Consider the following 23,400-nt stretch of genomic DNA (forward strand, 5'->3'; position numbering starts at 1 on the left):
CGTCACAATCAGCTGTTTGAACGTTCCAATTTGTGCAGTGAGTCCAGCGGCGGCGGCTGTAGACTCAAAGCTTCGCGGGCGAGCGCAGTCAGTCTGAGCGTCCGACGCGCTCCCAACCCAGCTCCCGCGATGCTGCCGGGCCTGTGATCCGCCGCCGACTCCGGGACGCTCCACCTCACAACTACCTCAGCGCCACCTGGTTCCGCCGCACCGCCCCCAGTCCCCAGGTGAGTTCCGAGCGGCTTTGGCCAGGGGGCCTCCTGGAGCCTCGGGACACGCCCCGCGCCCCCAGTTCCCGGGTCTTTGTCAGTCTCCGCCGGCGGCTGCCGGGGCTGCATTCTGGGCTCGGGATTGGCTGCCCCCCGCCCGGTAGACGGTGACGTCTCCCTATTTGCATATGACATTGAGACGTCACCAAGGCCGGCACCGCCCCCCCCACCCCCTCCCGACTCGGGTCGCTTGTCCTCCGGTGACCCGTTGGGCGCTGGGTCGGAACTGGGCCCATGAGTGAGGGACGCTGAAGGCAGCGGGACCAGAGGGCCCTCCTGTTACCTGGGCTAACCCAGGAGATGAGGTCAAACCTCTGATCTTCTGCTTTCTCCTTAGACTTGAGAGAGGTTGGAAGAGATTTGAGAGAGGTTCCGAAGGCACAGCTGGGTCTAGATAGGGGGAAGGGGTTGTCAGAAGTTCTGGAGCCTCTGAAGCTTGAACTGTAGATCGCTGGGGCAGTGCCAAGTGGTGGTGCAATCTCCTCCCTCTGGCTCCAGGCTCTGCGCCCCTGGGACTAACATAATAACATTCTCCTAATCCCTGACATGTGTGCAGCGCCTTAGCTGACGTCGTTCCCAGCCCCCGAACGAGGGGTCTTAGAGCCCATTTCATGGAAGGAGAAACCGAGTCCCTGAGAGGGGAAGTGGCTTACTCGAGGTTGTGCAGCCAGTTACAGTCATGCCTCCCTAGTGAGTGGCGGATCCATTAGCCACTGGCACATACCTAGTAGAAGCTTATTACAAGTAACAAATTACACATCCTCCTTGCACCTAAGACTCTACTTGGGTTAGTTCAGTTCAGTCGTTCAGTCGTGTGGGACTCTTTGCAACCCCATGGACTGCAGCACACAGGCCTCCCTGTCCATCGCCAACTCAAACTCATGTCCATTGAGTCAGTAATGCCATCCAACCACTTGGGCTAAGCCCCATCCAAATTTGATAATGCTCCCAGATTTCCTCACTCCTGGATCTTTTTCCAGGAGGTCTCTGGAAACTGGGTCCCCTATTGAGGCCCCGACCCTCATTCTGTACCTCAGAGTTCTGGAGCCCAGTAAAATCACTGCCTCCCAGCTGTTTTGGCCACAGAAAAGTGAGTCAATGGCTGCATCAGGGTGTCTCCCGGGCCAATGTTGGGATGGGGTGGAGATGAGAGTTCCCTCTATTTGGCTGTCCTTCACCTCCCACCCTGGTGGCTCAGATGGTAAAGAATCTGTCTGCAATGCAGGAGACCAGAGTTCGATCCCTGGGGTCAGGAAGATCCCCTGGAGAAGGAAATGACAACCCACTCCAGTATTTTTTTTTTTTTTTAACCTTTTAGATTTTTATTAGTAGTTCTCTCTGAAGAATCAAAATAGTTAGCAAATTACTTTAGATTCATCAAGACTGTATATCCTTTGTATTTAGATCTTTAATGATGTACAACATAATACAAAACAAACCAAAGAGACTGATTTCTATGACTAGGTGTTATTTGTTGTGTTGTCCTAGAGCAGGGGCTGGAGGGAGAGGCTGTTCTCCAGGGAGAACTGAGGTGGTCGCTCCAGTATTCTTGTCTGGAGATTTCCATGGACACAGGAGCCTGGGAGGCTAGTCCATGGGGTCACAAAGAGTTGGACACAACTGAGCAACTATCACTTTCACCTTGCACCCCCAGAGCTGTCAGCTAGAAAGGATTGACCTGGACTAAGGTGATTACAAAGCGTGTGCTCCCCTCTCTGCTCACAGAGAAGCACCAGAGACTGAGCAGGAGAAGGGGATCCTCTGACTTTCCAAGTAGATGGGCCTATGGGTTGGACCAAGAGTCCTATCTCCGCCTAGACTCTGCTCACAGATGGGCTGGGGTAGAGGTGGCTTGGGGCTCAAGTGTTATTCCGGGCACAGCTGTTGCAGTTATTAAAGGGAATGGTTCTCCCAGGAGCAGAACTGGGAATGTGAGAACCAGGAAGTTGGCAGGGCTGGGAAAGAAAAATTCTGGGAGCCTCCCTCTGTGGTCATGAGAGGGGGCGGGCACTGGCTGGCTGGTGAGGTTGTCGCTTCTGGCTCTGTCACTGACTTGCTGTGTGACCTCGGCAGGGAGCTTTCCCAACCCGAAGCCTTCCTTACCTCAGTCTGTTTGTAATTTGAAGAGACCTGGAGCAGACTCTGGTACACAGTGGGTGCTTTGGTAAATGCAGGCTGAATCTCAGTGCCAGGAACCTCAGACCCTTTTATAGCTGGACAGAGGGCCCCCTGAGAGGGGCAGAGACTTGATCAAAATCTGACTCCTGTCTGACTTCCCCCATCTCCCCTGCATCGTTATATTTTGGGGGGTTGTTTACTGAGGGGTTCCTGACTATGTACACTTCAGACCCAAGGCTCAGTGACCTGGTGCTAGGCCTGTTCTGCCGCCATCTAGCTGTGTGTCTTTGGACGGATTTATGTCCTCCGATTCTCAGCTTATAAAATGGGCTGTGTGAATATTATGGTTTCTGAAACACCTGTTCATTTTCTTTTCATTTTCTTGATGAAGCAGTAGGTCCTTGGAAAGAGGGTGTGCCTCATCAAGGCCCCAGTCTTTCGCTTCCTTCAGGAGAGGTCAAACTCTCTGAATTTTTGGTAACTGAGTCACTAACTCCCTGTGGCTACAAATGGGCTGGGATTTGTGGCTTGTGCTGGGCGGGCACTGATTGAGGGTGACCCAACCTTTCATAATCCCTGAAAATCTACCACCGGGGAGGCCAACACCCAGGCACCACTTCCTTCTGGAGCCCACTGTGGGGTCTGCAAATGTATGCATACTCTCAGGGTGTAGACCCTAGGTGATTCTGTGACAAGTGTGAAAAATATACCCAGGAATTGGAAGAGGTGCAACAACCATGAAATACCCCAGGTGGGTTTGCAATAAAAGTAGAATGCCTCCAGGGAGTGGAAGTGTGGCTGTATCCCCAGGGAGCTTTATAGGAAGTGTGGAAACATCCTTAGAGGAAGGTGACAAGTGGCTGAGTAGCAAAACTGTTGGCTATCTTCAGGAGAGTCAAGCTTTAGGGACATCTAGGGGGCCTGGCCAGCAGCCCCTAACCCAGGTCTAGTCCTGAAGTAGGCTTGGTGTTTCCATTCCTGGAGCAGGGGGTCTCCTGTCTTATCTTCACCCAGGGAAGGACTGATTGAGAACTTGAGTCCTGGTCCAACCCTCAGTCCTCATCCTTAAGGGCCCTTGGGGTCTGATGGCTCTCTCCCTCCATCATCACCTCCCACTGACCTGCTGTCTCCCTGAAGATCAGGCAACCTGATCAGGCGACATGATCTTCCTCCCTAACCAGGGATGCTATCCTTGAGCAGGAGCTTGGGAATAGTGGGGATGAGAGTGGAGGGCCTGTGGGAATAGGACCTTCATCTGACAGACACGATTGAGGTTTATGCAATCACGTGGTGAGATGGTAGCTGTTGTGTGGGATTTCTGCTAGTGAGCCCTTTTCAAGCCACACAGGCTCAAGTAGTGGTTCTTTTTTTTTTCTTTTTTAATTTTATTTGGCTGAACCAGGTCTTAGTTGCAGGGCTCGGGGTCTTCAATCTTCGTTGCAACATGTGGGATCTTTAGTTGTGGCATGTGAACTCTTAGTTGCAGGATGTGGGATCTAGATCCCTGACCAGGGATGGAACCTGGGCCTCTGAGTAGGGAGGGCGGACTCAGCCACTGGACCACCAGAGAAGTCCTCTCAAGTAGTGATTTTTAATTTCTGGGGTCAAGGACTGCTGTTTAGGAAATCATGATGAAAACCAAGGTCCTTCTGTTCAGAAAAATACACATGGACCATGGTCCCAGGCCACTAAATTAAAAATGCCTAACCCAGACTGATACCCAGCAAAGGCAATGGAATATAGTGATCTGGCATCTGTGTGGATTAGAATCCTCCCTCTGTGTTTTACTAGCTGTGAGATTTTAGGCAAATCATCATGTCCCTGAGCCTCAATTTCTTCACTAGTAAAAGAGGGCTAATAATTATATCCATTTCCTAGAGTTATTGTGAAGATTACATGAGGTAATATAGGTTAAAGGCTTAATACAGTACTTGGTACATGAATGTTAGCTATATGATGATGATGATGATGATAAATAATCATGATATTGGGCAGTTTCTTCCTTGCCTGGAGAACTGTTTTTACCCTTCAAGGTCCAGGTTGGACGTCCAGTCCTTTGAGGACCTTCCCTGATAAAGTCTTATATATCAGTCCTAGAGCATGCAATAATATTAACAATTATTAATAATAAACTAGTTGATTAGTTTATCGAATGCCTAGTCTGTATCCAGGTACTGTTCTGAGCACTTTGTGTTTAGCTCATTTAATTCTCATGAGAGCCCAGAAAAGGATAGTGTTATTAGCTCATTTAATTCCTTTAAGGTCTGAGAGGAGGATACTATTATTCTTGCCATTTGATAGATGAGAAAACTAAAGCACAGATACATTAAATAACTTCTAAGGTCATACAGAAAACAGAAAAGCCTGAAGGCAGGCTGACTTAGCAGAAAGTGAACAAACAACACACACACGCAAATGTACACACACACACACACACACACACACACACACACAAAGGGCAAAGCTTTCCCACACATTTCTGTTGTACTCTTATCAATGTTCTGGGTGTTGGGGAAGTTGGGGGGAGAGCAGTCCCTGGTACCTCTGACTCCTCTCTACCTCACAGGTTTCTGCACTGCCATAGACCATCCCCTTCCCCCAGGCCTCTCTGCTCCCCGACCATGCTTCAGCGCCTCACCAGCCTCTTCTTCAGTCCCCCACCACCTGCTGCCGAGGACCCCGACTGCCCCCAAGCCTTCGTCTCCGAGGAGGATGAAGTGGATGGCTGGCTTATCATTGACCTGCCCGGTAAGTCTGCCAGGACTGACTCCTGAGCCTGGGAAGTTTTCATTAGGGCACGTAGTCCAGCCATTGAGCAGGGAGCTGCTAGGGGGCTGGGGAGTTCCAAGGCAAATTGGGGCTGAGACAGTAGCATTGGAGGCTGTCCCATGCAAGCTGGGGCTCTCTCCTGGCATTTTTGCAGTCCACACCTCACGCGCCCTAGGGCAGCAGGTCAAGACTTGTGGGTGCCTCGTGGGTGTGGTTGGCGGGGCTGCGGGGCTGACTAACGATGCCCTTTTTTCCCCTGTCCATTGTGTCCTGTGTGTGTGTGTCTGTGTGTATGTGTCTCCCCACTGCGCCCCCTCCTTCCATAACCCATAGACAGCTTCACAGCTCCACCCAGACCCGGGGCCGCCACTGCCCCGGCAGGCCGCCCTCCGCCCGCACCCTCCTTGATGGATGAAAGCTGGTTTGTTACCCCTCCGGCCTGTTTTACTGCAGAGGGGCCTGGACTCGGGCCTGCCCGCCTCCAGAGCAGCCCCCTGGAGGACCTCCTCATCGAGCACCCCAGCATGTCCGTTTATGTGACCGGCAGCACCATAGTGCTGGAGCCTGGCCCTCCCTCCCCGCATCCAGAAGACGACGACGCTGCCCAGCCGGACCGAGACTCTAGCGACGGGTGAGCGGGCCGGGGGCGGAGCCTGGAGGCCTAGAGAGGAGTGTCTTGGAGCCCAGGAACCCCCGGCCCTGCCTGGGGTTAGAGGCGGGTGTTCAAGGCAAAGGGCGGGGCCGATGGGCCAAGATGTAGCTCAGCCTGAAGGCAAAGGAGCCTTTGAGATTGGGAGAGGCGTGGCTTTGTGGCTGGGGAGGGGCTTGAGAAAGACTGGAATTGAGGCTTGGGGTCTTGAGAGGTTGGAAGGGCGAGGCCGCCGCGCTAAGGAGGTGTGGGGGTGGGGTACAGAATGCCAGGGTCGAATTGCAAGTTGAAGCTGAGCCTTCACAGGGCCACATTTACCCGTTTTAGAGTCTAGGACGGAGGAGGCATCTCCGGGGTGGCTTGGAGGAAGGGCTGGTACCCAAGAGAATGGCATTGGGCTCCCCACTCTGAGCAGAGACCAAACCTTGAGGAGGGTTCGGGGACAAGTGGGGGGGGGGTGCCAGCACTCCCCTCCATTTGTCCAGCCCTGATTGACTCTCTGTCTCTCCGCGCAGGGAGCTGGCGCCTCCTCGCCGCGAACCCCGGGCCCTGCACCACGCCGCCCCTCTGCCCGCGCGGGCTGCGCTGCTGGAGAAGGCGGGCCAGGCAAGGCGGCTGCAGCGGGCCCGGCAGCGGGCTGAGCGCCACGCGCTGAGCGCCAAGGTGGTGCAGCGGCAGAACCGCGCTCGCGAGAGCCGTCCACGCCGGCCCAAGCACCAGGGCAGCTTTGTCTACCAGCCCTGCCAGCGCCAGTTCAACTACTGAGTTCCACTGGCCGTGCTGCAAGCCCCTCGCTGACTCCCGACCCCATCCAGCCCCTCCGCCGCAGCCAGATCGAGGGGGCGCCTGCAGCCCACCTCGGACTGGACACCACAGCCTCCCTTCTTAAGTGTGTGAGGTGGGCTGATCGCCTCTCTCTCCCACTCCTACTTCCCTTTCTCTGATCCTCTATTCTGCCTCTGAACACACCCCTCACCCCGCTCAGTAACCGCCCCCCACCCCCCCCCCCCCAGCCCCGCTCCGTTCACCCTTTCACCTTCTGGCCCCTTCTGGCATCTAATCCTCCATCTCCCCCACTGACAGTCGGTCTTTCCTTCTCTGGTTCCCCTTCTGGATCTTTGCTCTGACACTCTCCATCCCCGTCTCTCCAGTCCTCTATATCCGGCTCACTCCTGTTTCTGAGAGTGTCTTCTTCCAGTCTCGAATCTGGCTCATTTCCTACCTTCGGCTCTCACTTTACAAGCCTCGCTCTATCTAATGTTTGGACCTGCATTCACTCCTGCCCCCTTATTAATTACTCAGTGATTCTCCCAGTGAGACTAGAGGGAAGCCTTCAGTCTTCCCTCTCCTCTGGAGGCTGGGCTCCTTGGAGTTGCTCAGGCATGGACAGGTAAGGTATGTGGGAAGGGACTGTGAGATGTGAGTTAGTGGGAGAAAGTGGAGGGAATCGAGGAAAAGAGGAAACCTATTGGAAAGGTAGTCAGGACAGACAGGTTGAGATGCTGTAGGGAGCAGGGCACAATAGGGGCTCGCACTGTGCTTGCTCAGAGAGGCCGTCTTGCTCTCAAGCTGGAGCCCGGAGTCTACGCCCTCATCCCTTTTCTGTAATTCACCTCCCAAATCTCTTCCCGAAATCAAACCCTCTGCAGATCCCTGTCTGAAGGGCTTAGTTAGTACCTTGCTGCCCTTACCTGCAACATGTCAACTTAGCAGTAAAGGCTGGGCAAAGCCCTGCCATCCTAGATATCTGTTCATATGCCCAAGGTGCTAGAACTAGTTTAGGAGAGATGCAGGCTGGAGGGATTCTAGGCAGGGGAAGGACACACCCCAGAATAAGAATGCAGAATGGTAATGCTGGGGAGGACAAGCTGTGGGGTGAAGCCATCCCCAAAATGGCAGCTCAGCCTTTATCTTGCCTCTGGCCTGGTATTTCACACTCTGCCAGGATGGCTAATGGTAGGAGGCCAGGAGCCCCACTGCCCCAATCCCCATAGTCCCTACCCAGGTTCAGGGCCTTTAGGGAGGGCTCTCTCCATTTCTGGGCTGCTGGGGAGAAATAGGTACCCTGTGGTTTCCTCTTCCCTTCTCCTCCGCTAAGTACCTGGGAGAGGGAACCTGGATACCTGATGAGACACAGGGGATAGGGCAGTCAGCTTTCTCCTTCTCACAGCAGGATTGAATTTTGGGCTCAGACACCAGCAATAGCCTCTTGGGATGCCCCGAGTTGCTTCTCCTTTCCTCTTTCTGTCCTTTTCTAGTGTGTGCTCTTTCTTCCTTGAAACTTTTAATATTTCCTGTTACATACTAACATAGGTCTTCCCCCTCACTCCAGTTCTAGGTTTCTAGGCCTCGTGGCCAAGCTGAAGTTTAGAGAAACCTCTGCAGTGCCATGAGGGCAAAGGCAGCTGTCCTCCCTGACTTGCTAACCCTAGGCCTCATGGCAGGGTATATGGATAAGGGAGAGGGTAGCCCTACAGATGTTGGGATGGGGACAGACAAAGCCCTGTTGGGGTCTCTTACCCAAGGAATAGGCCACATTTATAATATAAAAGCAGTTCAAAGTCCTCATACTGGTCCACTAGGGCTCCAGTAGTTGACAGCTTTGCTCCTCTCCCCAAGGTTCTCCTTCAGTTACAACCTAGTCTCTTTGATTCTTCCAGCTACTCCTTGGTTACATCACAGCCAGCTTAGGGTCTTCAGCACTTCAAAGAGCTGAAACTCCCTCCGGCGCTTCTTGCCTACTCTTTCGCTGCCGGCTGGAGCTTAGGCTCAGTTCTGGGCAGTGCTGTTCACAATCCTTCTGTGGGGGAAAAGTGAGTTAGAGCATTTGGCTCCAGTTTTGGAAGGTCCCTACCTTACCCATAATTCTAAAGGCTCCTGTAGTTCTAGAACCCTCCAATATCATCACCTAGCTGGTTTTTACTTTTCCTATAGATTTCTGTAGCATTTGAGTGTGGCAATATTTTAATTGTGTATAGATCTCTAAGAACCAACACTAGTTGGTCTCCTGTTAGTCTGACTCCTGAAGCATCAGACCTCATCATACTGTACTGACTGTGTATGTGCCTTTCACCTTGAGCATGCTTCAGGATTTTTTTTTTTAAACCACGGAACTTGAATACATGAGGGAACCAGAACTCACAAAGTCCTATGCAACCTCAGACAGGAGGAGGTTAGAGAGTCTGTCCTTATGGATGTTTTCAGAGACCCTGGAGAAATCTGTTCCAGACTGTATTACTTAATGTCAGCACTACCAGCGCTTTGCCAAAACTCAGTACGTGAGAGGGACCTGTTTCTAGAGTGTGTCCCAGTTACATTAAAGGACAACTTCCACTAATTCCCCAATACATCTGAGTAATTCCCCCAATACAGCCCTCTTCAAGCTGGGTGTCATTTCCAGCTTTTGCCAGTCTGGCCCCATCAGGGTACCACGTGTGTATGAATGCAGTGTGCTGCTGTTTTGGAGTATGCTTGCTCCCTTACCCCTGTCTGGAACCCTGGTAGTCTGCTCTGATACCTAATGTCAGGTGCAATGAGGACCCCACCAGAGCTCCCGGATGACTCCTCAGATCCATGTGGCTTTCTGTGAGGGGACTGAAGGCAGACTTAACACGGCCCCTTGTATCTTTCCTCTTGCCCTGCCCCCCTGGTTCCAGGTGGAGCCAGTAAGATGAGTGTATCCCTCTTGGGTGTTTTGTGTCGAGACCGGCTGAAAAGAGGAGACTCTGGTTGACCATGTTGTGACATGTTGACAGACTCGAGGACACAACCACCTCAGCCTGGTCATGTGGCATGCCTGTGGATGTGTGTAACAGGATTCTGATTGTTAGATTGTAATGTTATTCCTCTATGGGAGAAAAAGTTAATATAAAGAAAAACAAATAAAAATCTATTTAAAGCACATATGCTTTCTTCCTGAGTAGAGCTAAAGTTGGAGAAGCCCTTTGCAACCTCTAACACAGTATTGACATATAGTGTGTTATTGTAAGGCTGGGTTTGGTTCTGGTTGTGTGTGTCACACAGGGAAGGAAGAGGGTAGATGAGATTGCTGGTGACAGAGCCAGACAATATGGTGTGACTCAGAAATAACTACTTTTAGAGAATCCTTATAATGCAAGACACGTTTTAAAAAATGAGAATAAGAACATGAGAATCACCAATTCATTCTTTGGGTCTCAGGCACTGGGATATGGAGCTACTGAAGGGGAAGGGATGGAGTATATGTCTGGCTATAGGAGACATAGCAGAAGGTTGGGGCCCAGACCAAGATAAAGACAAGACCTCAAGCATTGATGTCCCCTGAATGTTGATGGTAGGAGAGGGGCAGAAGGAGCTGGTTTAGAGACCACAATTTTTAATGTAAGGACAGAGCCAGGAAAGGGAGAAACCTAGGCCTGTTCATAAGTCACCCCAAGCCATGGTGATGCCAATCAGAAACAGAGTAGCCAAAGAGTGGAACACAGTGGGTGTCTCTGAACTATATAATGCAAAATGACCACTTTTATTTGGGAGCTGCTCCATCTAACCACAGATATGGACTGAAGTTAGAAACCTGACCTAAACTGGGCTAGATTCTTGATGCTGTTACAAAAAATCTTGCTGGTCGGTCTGGGCTTCTCTCTTGAATGGAGGAAGTGTATACATGCTTGTTTTGGAGCAATCATGTGCATGGAGAAGCAGATGAAAGAGGTAGAGAAAAGTACCGTCTGATTTGCTGATTGCTTCTCATTTCTAGATGGTCCTGGGTGACTTTGATCCTAAGTTGATTCTGTTATTTTCAACCAAAAGAAATCTGACCAATATCAAAGTGCCTGCTACAGTGCTAAAAAGAGCTAATTTTCCAAAGCCAAGGAATGAGCTGAGTGCACAATTATGTTCATTTTCCAAAACTTCCCAGGTGGGCATCTCAAGTGCAACGAGGACAAGATGGAATTCTAATTCACAAAGAAGGCTGTTCCTATTCACTTATGTCCAAAGAAATAGTCTGCTTACCCAATAATCCCTTACCAATAACATACGTTTATGTTCTAGGACAAAAGACATTTATTTAACACATTCAGTATTTCACATTGTACAAACCCTTAGATTCTCTTTATTCACTGGTCCATTTCTACAACAAATACATCCAAAACACTATATAATAAAATTATTTACAACATTTCCAAATGAGAAGATTTCCTGTTGCCCTACTACTGCTATCCACACACAGTACTTCCACAGCACAATACATCATTAGAGATCTAAAAATGCTCACCCTGTACTCTAGGCTGCTTAGGAAATGTGAAAACTAATAACATAATCGCGTTAGCTCCTCTCAATACACGGCAACATTTTAGAAACCTTGAACTTCATCTTGCAACACCAAAATGGTTCAACAACTGCTTTCCCCATTGCACTTTACGAAACAGGCTGCAGGGACTAGGAAAAGGACCACGTTATTAAAATAACTAACTGTACAGAAATGGATTTTTAAAAAGTCACAGCTCAAAATTGCTTTTTGTAAAATTCACACACATTTACAAATATCAAGTCGTCGTCCAGCTTGTTTACTTGGATTTTCTTCGCTTGGATTGCACCGCACTGGTTACGTCTGTGGGGAGAAAGGAAGGACATGTTCAGCTGAGGCAACTTTTTACTGCAGTGACTTTCAGGCAGTCCACAAGAACCAGAGCTGACCTAAGAGGAGGCCTACTGGACTCTGAGTCAGTCTACAGGCCTCAAAAGGCCCGCTTAGTGTGAAGAGGGTCTCAGGCTTCTCGGCCTGATAAGACTAGGGCCTGGCTGGCAATTGGGGAAATGTTATACAGGTAATAGGAGGTGAAGCAAACATACATGGAAAAAGTGCTAAGGTGGGGACAGCCTCTTTAGCGGGGCAATTAACCCCACCATCTCCATCACATGTTTCCATCACTCAGCAAAAGGATGGATAGACTGACAATACTTTTAGTCAGAAACCAATGAGTGATGCTAGAAGCAAGTGAATATATTGTGCCAGAGTGCAAAACAAAACAAAACAGCCTCTGGATCCCTTCTGGGGCCAAGCCATTTTTTTGCACTGAAGAACTCTTAGCCATGCCATAGTCAAGTCTCTAAATAACATGAGCATGACCTTGGTCAGCAAGTGTCTACTATGGCCTAACAGCAATTCGGACCACGCCACAGCCTGCTCTAAGTCCAGGTGAGCCTGAAGGCTTCATGGAAGAGGTAGGAACTGAGAGGTTTATAACGCTGACAGGGTAACACTGACATAAAACGGAGGGAAGGAGTGTGTTTTAAGTCCTTTAGTATTATGTCTTCAACCAACCAACTTAATCTTCTCCCATATTTAAACCATCTTTCTCAAAAACTTTTCAACATAAGTCTTCTACTGCAAACAGTGAATAGCCTAAAGCTCCCCAACTGTAAACATTTCTTTAAAATCTCTTATTAATATTAAAAATTCACCCTCATTCTTCATGCTGCTCCATAATAGATATTTTTGATTTAAAATGAAAAAATATTTTTACTTCCCAATAAGGACAAAAAAAGTACTATTGTTAACATAGATGTGTCAGATGAATCCAACTTACCCCTTTCTAGAAACTAGGCTGAATTTTCTGATGTTGCACATTATTAGGTTCAGTATTCTAAGCAATTTTTATTTTTTTTTGTATTATATCAAATTTTGAGAATCCAGACTTAAAATGTAGATGAAAAAAGCAGAAATTTCACTAAGTAAAATTTTAGCTAAGTAACTGCTAAGAAGTGAAACCTAGATGATTTTCTAAAAGGTGGCCCGTGTGGTGACTTCAGGCTTCTATTGGTAGAAGTTTCAATACATCTTGCTTCCTGCGGGGAGATCGTGATGCTTGTGCCAGGTGGTAGAATTACTTTCCCTCATTTACTCATTAGTCTTTTGCTAATTGGAAGATAGTAAATCTGATATAATGTTGATAATGGTGTTATTTTAATTCCATGTAAATAAACCGAGTCCCACATAGCACACAACTCCCCATGATCAATCAACTCTTTACATCCACCTCTCAACCTTCACTTTCATTTGTAGATTTGTCATTTGCAGTGAAAAGATACAGGGTTTTGTCTTGACTTAAATGTTCATCCTTAGAAAAATATCTTGTTACTTAGGTCAACTTTGGGAGCTTCTCCTTTGTTATGATATGAATGATGAAGTGGTGTGTCTAAGCAACACATGTGGCTGGGAAGCATGGTTAGCAGTGGGGGAATAAACAACCTTAGGCTCCCCCCTCCATTCCCTCCTTGCTTGTTCCCATCTGTCAGTGCTCCAAAGCACCCAGGGATCTGGCAGGCTGCCTCTGCTTCTGAGGATGAATCAATGACTGGGGCCATGAGTAAACAAGCTATCTATCCTAGAAACTGCAAAAAAAAAAAAAAAAAAAAGTCTTTTAGATACTAGGGTGAGGGGTGGCAGTGGTGATGTAGGGTGTACGTTTACACTTCCATGAAAAAGAAAACCTGATCTTGAAGTCTCCATCACCTTCTCCGGATAAATCCAGCCAATCTGGTCACAGAGCAAAGTTATGTTTGATGTTTCTATAAACTTGGAAAGTTATTTTTATGGTTCAATTTTATACTCCCTCTAAAATATTACCACCTTTACCATTCCGTTGTACACAATAAGAAAATCTAGAAGCTAAGTTTTTAAGGTAAGGAATTCTGGGGAAGTAATGTAGGTGAAGGTATATTCAGGATGTATTTAATATGTAAGGCCTGCTCCTTATGGCCACCTAGCTTATCTGATTATGCATAATCCTACCCTAAGCCCCTACTATAAACACCATATTGAAAAAAAAATTACATACATTATTGAAAAACTCAGGTTTTCTTTTCTTTTAAGCATCAAAGATCTTTTTGTTTTTGGCTGCACTGCGCTGCTTGCCAGGATCTTAGTTCCTCAACCAAGTATTAAACTCGGGCCATGGCAGTGAAAGCCCAGAATCCTAACCACTAAGCCACCAGGGGACTCCCAACCTTCAAGGATTTTATAAATTAATGTCTTCACAGATATAAAAATAGTCCAAAGACTAACAGTATAATTACTTCACTGATATTCATATTTTACAATCAATTATATAATAAAAGTGAGGGTCAGTAACAGTCTTTCAGGTGGTATCTATGTATGTCCTTGGGAAACATTTAATTTGTAATTTGAAAGGGCATTTTTAAAGCATTTTTAAAGTAATTTTTAAATGACTGCCTCATTTTTTGACCTTAAGCAAATTTGGCCAAATCTATATAGTTCAAGGTTCTATTAAATCTTCTAGTATGTGAGCTTTACCTTCTAAGGAGTTTTATAAATTAACCTTGACCTTGCTCACTTCATTACGCTTTTTACTATTCTTCTTCTAGCCAAGATTTCCACTTAATTGTAAAAAAATTCTGGAAGTTTCCTTTCAAAATTTGTATGGCTTGTTTCTAAATGACTACAAGAGTGCAGTTACTGTTCAGGGTTTTCCTTGGTCTTCCACATTGCATGCAGATTCTTTACCAGCTAAGGTACCAGGGAAGCCCTTTCCTTCCATAAGATGTATCTAATTATCCTATAATAACAACACCTACATTTTAAATGTATCTGTATCAGTTCACTCGGTCTTGTCCAACTCTTTGTGACCACCTGAGCCACTCATTCCAGTGTATCTGTATACTCTGTGCTTTTTAGATTGCTGCTTTTCAAGTCACTAGCTGGGGACAGGACAGAGTTATCACCCCACTTTGCTGTCAGAGGCATCTAAGGGCACACGAGGGACACCCACAGCTACTGCTGATTACAACTTGCTCTAAACTTCCCTCTTATTAGGATATTTTTCCAGGTTTCAAACTAGTACAACAAACTTCATCTTTTTAACTACTGATCCTTTTTCCCAGTTGAAAATATAACACAAAGCTACTATAGACATAAGACTAAATAAAGAATGACAGGGGAAACTAGAGAAATCATTTCTGTGTGAATGGAGAATTCATCATGTCAGGAAGCAGAACTACTCATTTGCGTATCTGTAAACACATCTGATCAAGTGCAATTTTAAAAAGTTCACTGATTGGTGGGAGCCAATTTCTGTTGTCTGTAATGAGAAGTGGCAGGATGGGGACTCCCCTGGAGGTCAGGTGGCTAACAACCTGCACTCTGGCACAGGGGGGAGGGGTTCACTCCCTGGTCAGGTAACTAAGATTCCACATGGCATGAGGTGTGGCCAGACAAACAAAAGTGGCAGGGTGCTGGGGGGAACCCAACCAACCAAAATCAGACAACAGATTGGAGAGAGTGACCCATCAACCATGAGGGCCTCCCTGGACTTGCTCAGAAATCATCCATCCCACCGGCTCCAATCTGGTAGTCCGATGGGCCTTGGTTAGCATGAGGTAAGCAAACTCTGTTCTCAAAGCAGAAGCATGATGAAGGTTACTGGTTTTTCAATAATACAGAAAGTACCAATACTTCTCATTATAAACTGCTCATAATATTTCTCAGCTTTCAAAATTCTCATGAAAAAACACAGACCGTTTCTGATTTTGTTTGGGCATATATGACCAAAATCTTAAAGAGTACAAAAAGGCAAAACCCTCTCTTCCTTTCAAAACTTGAAGAAGTACTGATGTTGCAGGAAGATGTTTCAGGTACTCAGCACTATATATGTCTACAAGTTTGGGACACATACAGCTTAGAAGCCAGCTTGGTATTTTATGACACTGGTTCATTTTTGGATACAACATAGAAGGCCAAATAATATGCATATTAATTCTTTAATTTGGATCCAAGAGCTCTAACACTTAAAAATCAAGAGCTATAGCATTCATTTCTGATTTTAAAAAGTAACTTGCCCTAGAAGAGTTAAGGATAGATAGCCTGAGGGCTTAAAGCTGATGTGGAGATCTAGACATGATTGTGATTCCTGGGGTCTGGCCAGAACCCTGCCATCCTCTCAGGAGATACTCATGCAGCATTGCTCCATGTAATATCACAAAGCCTGTGAGTCATTATGACCTCTTCTAAGCCAGTTGCTAAGCCTCAAAGCATGGATGGGACAGGCATTCCAACATGACTACCATCACCTTGGGACAATGTTCAGTTTAAGTGTACAGGCCTGTACACCCCAACCCACTTCTAAAACAGGCTCCAGCTTTCCATCTTTTCTTGGCTAGCAGTTACCAACAGAGTGGCTCTAATTTGGGCATCTCTTAACTGTCCCAGCTGCCAGATTAGTTCTTTCTGGTGCACTGTAAATGACATCTTTAGTATCCTGAGGCTCTGGGCTCAGTCCAGATTTCCAAAAATCTGGTTGTGTGACATCTCTAAAGGTCAACACTTATTTTCCTGCTTTAAAGATAGCTACATACCATATTCTACATCCTGGAAGACCCTAATCCTTTGGGAAAATACACAGAATTGAGGGGAAGCAGATTTCCTCACAGAACTCCAGCAATCTTCCACATTATGCTTCCTTCCAAACAAGTTTTTGCCTAGAAGATGATTCTCAGGGAGGGAGAAGGAAGTTGTTGGTTCCACTTCTGCATCCAAAGTGGGGATACCCACAGGACCCTGACTATGGTATACATGGTATGTCTGGAGAGGAAAGAGGGCCACTCCCAACCTCTCCCCTATCTGGCAGGCTGAGGTAAGGTGATGTCTACATCTCTGCTTTGCCTGTACTTGATCTGCAGATTTGTGGCCTCCTCTAGGAACTCTTGTGAGGCATTTGAATTCCGACCCAGAAACGTGACCCAGAAACAACTGAGCTCTCGGTCAGCGTCTGGTGTTGGGGCATCGCAATCTGCCCTGGTCTTCAGGCTGGTATCCTAATGGTGTGTGACTGTTTTGCAGCAGCCCTGCTGATATCAGGCACTTGGCCAAGATCCCAGCTCTTGTCTAACTTGAGCTACTTAAGCTCAGTACACTTCCTGAGAAGATGATACCCTCTCTCAGCTCTGGGCATTTGCACATGCTTTATCTTTTACTTGGATGATGCTTCTTTGTTCTCAGTCTCAGCTTAAACATCATTTTCTCCAGAAAGCCTACACTGACTTGACAGAAGAACAAAGCATCCCAGGTATTGTTTGGGTTGACCAAAAAATTCCTTTGGTTTTTAAGTAAAAATAAAAAACATATTTTTCATTTTCACCAACATACTCACTGTTTCGTTCCACTATCTTCCGCCTTTTTTCAGGCAACTTCAGAATTCCATCTTCCCAAAACTTTTTATTTTTTTGAGCAAAGAACTCTCCCAGGTACCTTTTACAGTCTTCCAGGGAAAGGAACTTTTTTCCATTAAGAGAATTTTGTAAAGACCAAAAGAAATAGAAATCTGAAGGTGCAATGTCTGGTGAATACAGCGGATGAGTCAGAATTTCCCAGCCAAGCTGTAACAGTTTTTGCCTGGTCATCAAAGAAACATGGGGTCTTGTGTTAACCTAATGGAAAATTATGTGTTTCTGTTAACTAATTCCAGAGACTTTTCGTCAAGTGCTGCTTTCAGTTGGTCTAACCGGGAGTCATACTTGTTGGAATTAATTGTTTGGTTTTTTTAAAAAAGCTCCTAATAGAGGACTCTCCTCCAATTCCACCATATACAACATCACTTACTTTGGATGAAGACCTGCCTTTGATGTGGTTGGTGGTGGTTCACGTCACTTGCCCTATGATCTCTTCTGTTCCACATTATTGTACAGTTTCCACTTTTCATTGCCCATCACAATTTCTTTTAAAAATGGAACACATTCATTACATTTAAATAAAAAATCATATGCAGAAATATGGTCAAGAAGGTTTCTTTTGCTTATGTGGGATCCAAACATCAAAGTGACTAACATAAACAAGCTGGTGCAAATGAATTTCAGCGCTTGATCTGGATATTTTGAGTATGTCAGCTATCTCCTGCGTGGTATAACATTGACTGTTCTCAATTAATGTCAGCTATCTCCTGCGTGGTATAACATTGACTGTTCTCAATTAATGTCTCCATTCGATCGCTATCAATTTCAATGGGTCTAGCCAGCCATGGAGCATCATGCAGTGAGAAATCTCCAACACAAAACTTGACAAACCACTTTTTACATGTTTGATCAGTCACAGTAGCTTCTCTGTACACTGCACAAATCTTTTTTTTGCACTTCAGTTGTGCTTTTACCTCTCTTGAAATAATAGCACATAGTATGTAGAAAATGTTCCCTATTTTCTTCCATCAATACTAAAATGGCTACACACAAAAAATCACCAATTTTGATACTTTTTTAAAAAATACACACTGATAATGATAGCTGTCACAATACAAGAAAATTGTTTTAAATGAAGTTAAAAACAACCAAGCACTACTAGAGTTTTCTTATGGGAAAAAACAAACTTTTTGGCCAACTCAATAAATACCTCTACAGTACTATATAACGTTGCTATCATAAAAGCATCATAGCAAAATCTTTCTTGATAGCTTATAATCGATGTGACAAAGACTCTGTTTTTTCACCGTTACATCCCCAGAGCCTGGCATGCAGTAAAGTACTTAACATATAGTTGATAGACGGTTATTAACATAGTAATTACTGATTGGATACTTCTTGCACTTAGGCACCACATAGGCACCAGGCATACTGTGGTGAGCAAAACCAGACATTTCCTGCCCTAATAGAATATGTATATTAACCACTTACCACATAAATTGACATAAGTTACAACTGTGGTGTTACGAAGGAGAAGAGCATGGTGCTATGTATGGTTCCACATAGCAAGGACAACTGAGTTAAGATAGGCAGAAAGAGTGAGAAGTTAATGAGGAAAAAAGAGGAAGAAAGACAGAATACTCCCCACAATAGGCATCACATATACCCAGGCTGTGATGAGAGGATGGCATGTCCAAGTTGCTAAGGGAAGTCAAATGAGCCGGGAGAGGTTGACGGGGGCCAGACCAGACAGGACCTGTGGTTCATGCTGACGCTTTTAGACTTCAATCCCAGTTATAATGGTAAACCATTAAAAGGTTTAAAGCTAGGGTAGCAGTGAAGATAGGGAAAAGTAGATGAACTTGAGTCATCTGAGAGAAAATCAGTAGCTTTCTGAGATTATGTGAGGGTGAAAGAGAGAGGTGTCAAGCAGGACATGCCTAACAGACAGAGAGATGGGAGCAGGGGACCAACAGCAAAGGACCTGGCATCAGGGGTGAAAAATCACATTTGTTTTCAGACATGTTGAGTTTGTGGTCCTGTTAAGAATGTATGTGCAACTGTTACTGCCTAAGATCTCGAGGTCAGGACTAAAAAACAAATGTATGAGTCATCTGTGAAAGGTTGTAACTAAAGAAGGGAGGCATGAATGAGATCACCTGGGGAGAAAACATAAGTTGAAGAGAAAAGGTGACGCAGGATTAAAGTTTGAGTAGGCCAACATCTGATTTATGGGGACAGAATCTGAGAAGAAATAGTCAGAAGACCACTGTGAGTTCTGGGCCAGAGAAGCCAAGAGCAGAGTTCATTTAAAGGAGAGACAGCAGTCAACAGAGAAGAGAAAACTGATTGTGTCAGGTTCTTGAGAAGCTCAGAGAAGATGGGATCAAAGGCACAAGTGAAGGCACTGGCTTTGGACTGAAGGAGGGACAGTTACTCTATTATAGCATGAGCAAAGAAGGACACTGGTAGATTTATGTCCTGGTAGTGAGAGTTCTCTGTGTAGAGGTGAAAGTCTCTGCTGAAACAGAGGACATAAAATAGGAGCCAGAGGTTTAATAAGAGGAGAGAGAAGGAAAACAAGCTGACCACAGAAACATAAGAAACACAAAGGAACCACACTGAGGACCTGTCTGAAGTGACGATCATGGATCCATCTGCCCTGTTATGTGCTTGCTGCTCTGGTACATACAACTGCAGACACACAATTAAATGAACTAACAAATAAAGGACCTACTAAGCAGCAGAAGTCAAAGCAACTTGAAAATGTAAGGAATACAAGCAAAGACGAAGGGCAAAGGCCGCTGATGTTATGGTAAGAACCCTGTTCTTCCATTTGACCCAGAAACAGCATCCACAGCCCACTGCTAACCTTTAGTAGAGCTGGAGGCTGAAGCAGGCCGGGAGGATCGCTTTCGATGTCCGTTTTCCACACTTTCAGAAGCCACAGCTGGCTCTTCAGTTCGTGAGTTTCTTCGGCTTGGAGTTTTGGACTTTTCAATTATCTCTTTGGGCTCACTGCTGACAGAGGGAAGCACAAAGTCCAAGGAGGTGAGGGAATCAAGTCACACAAAAAATAAAGATTAACAGTTTCATTCACAGGAGATTAAGAACTACATAATCATTCTGAGCAGTCTGGGATAATAACAGTTACACTCTAATGTTACTGACAATTTAAAAGTGAGCCCAGCTTGTTATATTAGTAAAAATAAAATAAATTTAATCGTAATACTGGCGGGATTGTGGAAAAACAGGTAAAAGACATTAAGAACTTGGAACAAATATCAAACTTCCTCACCCATTTTACTAGGATGAGGATACTTCCCTTCAAAAGTTAATAGCACCTAAAATACAGGAAATGAATAACATACACTGACATTTACTATGAGTTAGATAGATAATTGCATATTACAAGTCACAATGGAGAATTGATAGGAGAATATATTTACAATACACTGCTGGGTATATTGATTGCTCCAATCCCCCTTTTTTAGTACATGAAGATTAAAAAATAGTAACATTCAGTATTACTGAGGGTACAGGGACAAAAACTCGTGATGGAATGTAAACTGCACAATCCAATGATTCTCAACAGGGGGCAGTTTTGCCTCTTAGGGACAGTCAGCAATATCTGGAGACATTTCTGATTGTTATGACTGAGGGATGCCACTAAATATCCTCCAATGCATAAAGCAGCACCCTCCCCCACATTCCACACAGAATTATCTGATCCAGTCAGTAACGCTGAGGCTGAGACACCCTGGTGTAATCCTCTGGCTCAGCAATTCTGTTTCTAGGTGTCTAAGGAAACAAATCTTTTTACAGAGCTCTGATTACACACAAGGATGCCAAAGCATTTTATTCATATTGATGAAGACAGAAGACCGAGAAGCTTAATAATGATAGCAGATTAGTTAACTAAATCACGGCACATCTAAGTGGAGCTATAAAAATCATGCTGTAGAAGGTTAATAATAAAAACTGTTTATAATACATTAAATAGGGGGAAAAAAAGCTATCACCACTATGAACAGTATAATCTCATTTTCATTATAACATATATTGAGTATATATGTAACACATATGAATGGGTGTGATATATTTATATGTGCATATACAACATATAGGTTTTATATATGGATATAATACTACATATTAGATGTATACAAATACTATAGTATATATTAATATATACCATCCTTGGAGAGTTTTAACTCTATCTGCACATACTTTGTGAAGAAGACTAGAAGAACTAAAATATACACAGTGAATACTGCTGAATTGTAGGAATACTGGCTAATGGATAACATTTTTCTTTGTAATTCTCTGATCTGAATTTCAACTTATCTTCAGTAAACTCTCACTACTTTCACAGTTCAAAAAAATTCATGTTAAATTCATTAGGGAAAAAAAGAACTTGATTACATTTACTTATAAGACAAGGAACTTAAACAAAAGGAATGCAACAGAAACAAAACAAAAAACCAGCCAAAGGGATGCCTCTTCTGGGAAGTCTTCCATGACCTCATTCCCCAAGAGGAGTTGCCCCTTCTGATTCTGGGTTCAGAGTCTCTGTCTGGCATCCTAGAGCGCCCACCGGGGTGTACGGCATGTTTTTAGTGTCTTGTGTCTTCCACTACAATGTAAGCTTCTTAATTGGGCCTGTCAACTATCCATAGCCCTCCACTGCTTACTCCTGCCAGAGGACCCTTTGCCTGGCAATCCAGCCACAGAGTTCACTATCCTAGCTTTACTTTTAACAACTGCCCGGCAAGCCAAGGCAAGTCAAACAGGAGGCTGGGCTAGCACTGCAAGTCAGGGGGATTTACATATCCTTTTAGAAATGATGTGTAAGGATGGCTTTCTGACTAGGAGTCCAGAAAAGGGTCAAAGCCTCTAAAGAAGAAGATTTCTAATGGAGGTGCTTCTTTCTCCTGGTAAAACAAAAGCCTCAGTAATACTGTCCTGGTGTTTATAGGGTCAATGGTCAGGTGACTTGGAGAAAACACCTATAAGGTATCTTTGGTCTGATTATCTCTTCCTTAGCCATACAGTTGGTGTATACTTTGAAAAATGCAAATGAATTCAAACATAAGCCCAATCCAAATGAAACTAGACAGGCAGAGTGGTGCTGTAGGAATAGCAATGAATCTGGAGTCAGAAGAACAGGGCTTGAGTCTTACCTATGCATTTACTGGCCATGATATTTAGCTTTATGCTTCAGATTCTTGATCTATAAATTCCCATCTTGTCTGCTGCAATATATTAAGTGTGAGAGCTCTGCAGTCAGAAGGCCTGAGTTTGAATCTCAGCTTCACCATTTACTAAACCTGTGGTTCTGGGTGATTTAGTTAACCTCTCTGAACTTTAGGTTCCTTATATGTAAGATAGAATTTCCTTTCCTAATAGATACTGTGAAAATTAAATGTGATAATACATCTAGGGAGCTTTTAGCCCAGCATATGACATGGTACATACAGCATTCAAATAAATGTTGGCTATTATTACCACCTCACAGGGTAGCTATGATGATTAAATGAGAAAATGACTGTGAAGCTGTTTTACAATCTAAGTTGATACAGAGTATGACAAATTCTTTAAAATGTTGTCTAGTATATTCCTACACTAAAAAAGGAATGACTTTTTTAAATACAATAATATTCCTCTCCATGGGGCTAGTTGTATTCCTCTCCATGAAGCCACAGTTGTATTTCATCTTGTTAAGTTATATAGAACAGCACAGCATAAAAGAAAAAGCATGAGTTTTGTGGTCAGACCCCATCTGCCTTTCTCTCACTTGAGGATCAAATAGCTACACTTAGAAGGTATTGCAAGGAATACTATTAATGACCAATGACAGCAACAATTCCTATATACTGATCACTTACTATTTATTCACTATGCTGAGTGCTGAAAAATGTTATGATTCAGTTTCAAAACAACCACAAAAGGCAGAAACCTGGCCACCAAGTTTTATTCAAAGAAATTTTACCTCTGAGAGGTTGATACTCACGACAGCTCCCTACTTCAGCAGGAAAAAAACTGGTACAAAGAGTGAAGGAAAAAGCCAAGGTGAGGAGAGGTTGAAAGGCTGAGAAAGCTGATACCTTTCAAAGAGGTTTATGCCATATTCATGCTAAGTCTGCAGAAATGATCATCTTACCTTTGTCCAGAGCCTATGGCAGCGTTTGCCTCGAGTTCTGTTAAAAATACAAAGGACAGAAATGAGATGTAGGAGCTTCTCGTGTATACGTCCACTGGTAGAGGCTAGGTATCTGTGAGAATTCTAAATGCCCTGTTTAGGCTGCTGTGTCTCCAAGCGTGGCAGGATCCTCACCCCGATGCAGTGTAGAGACAGAGATGGCATGGATACAACTTGACTGGGGCATAAGACACTAACTCATTCTATTTTCACTTCTACTCCATACT

General features: G+C 45.0%; 2 protein-coding genes across 14 annotated transcripts in view; one reads left to right on the top strand and one right to left on the bottom strand.

Annotated features, from left to right (window-relative positions):
• On the top strand, window positions 1-9,706 carry TP53INP2 (tumor protein p53 inducible nuclear protein 2). Of its 2 annotated transcripts, none has more exons than XM_070472566.1 (4): window positions 1-227; window positions 4,954-5,135; window positions 5,610-5,787; window positions 6,321-9,706. In XM_070472566.1, the coding sequence occupies exons 2-4, from the start codon at window positions 5,009-5,011 to the stop codon at window positions 6,568-6,570; spliced, it is 555 nt and encodes a 184-aa protein (XP_070328667.1). In that variant the 5' UTR covers window positions 1-227; window positions 4,954-5,008; the 3' UTR covers window positions 6,571-9,706. The 2 variants fall into 2 exon arrangements, with proteins under 2 accessions (XP_070328667.1, XP_020744814.1); XM_020889155.2 differs by having other exon boundaries at window positions 3-227; window positions 5,490-5,787.
• A 1,118-nt stretch (window positions 9,707-10,824) lies between these two features.
• Window positions 10,825-23,400, bottom strand: part of NCOA6 (nuclear receptor coactivator 6) — a 94,778-nt gene continuing 82,202 nt past the window's right edge. For 11 of the 12 annotated variants that reach the window (XM_070472565.1, XM_070472560.1, XM_070472556.1 and 8 more), the window contains 3 exons: window positions 23,135-23,171; window positions 19,844-19,992; window positions 10,825-11,395 (listed from right to left, as the gene is read on the bottom strand). In XM_070472565.1, coding sequence (XP_070328666.1) covers window positions 11,352-11,395; window positions 19,844-19,992; window positions 23,135-23,171 — 230 coding nt within the window. In that variant the 3' untranslated portion in view covers window positions 10,825-11,351. The remainder of the gene's footprint in view (window positions 11,396-19,843; window positions 19,993-23,134; window positions 23,172-23,400) is intronic. The other variant, XM_070472561.1, reaches the window with a different exon arrangement.

Source organism: Odocoileus virginianus, chromosome 9 (genome assembly GCF_023699985.2).
Source record: "Odocoileus virginianus isolate 20LAN1187 ecotype Illinois chromosome 9, Ovbor_1.2, whole genome shotgun sequence".
NCBI lineage: Eukaryota > Metazoa > Chordata > Mammalia > Artiodactyla > Cervidae > Odocoileus > Odocoileus virginianus.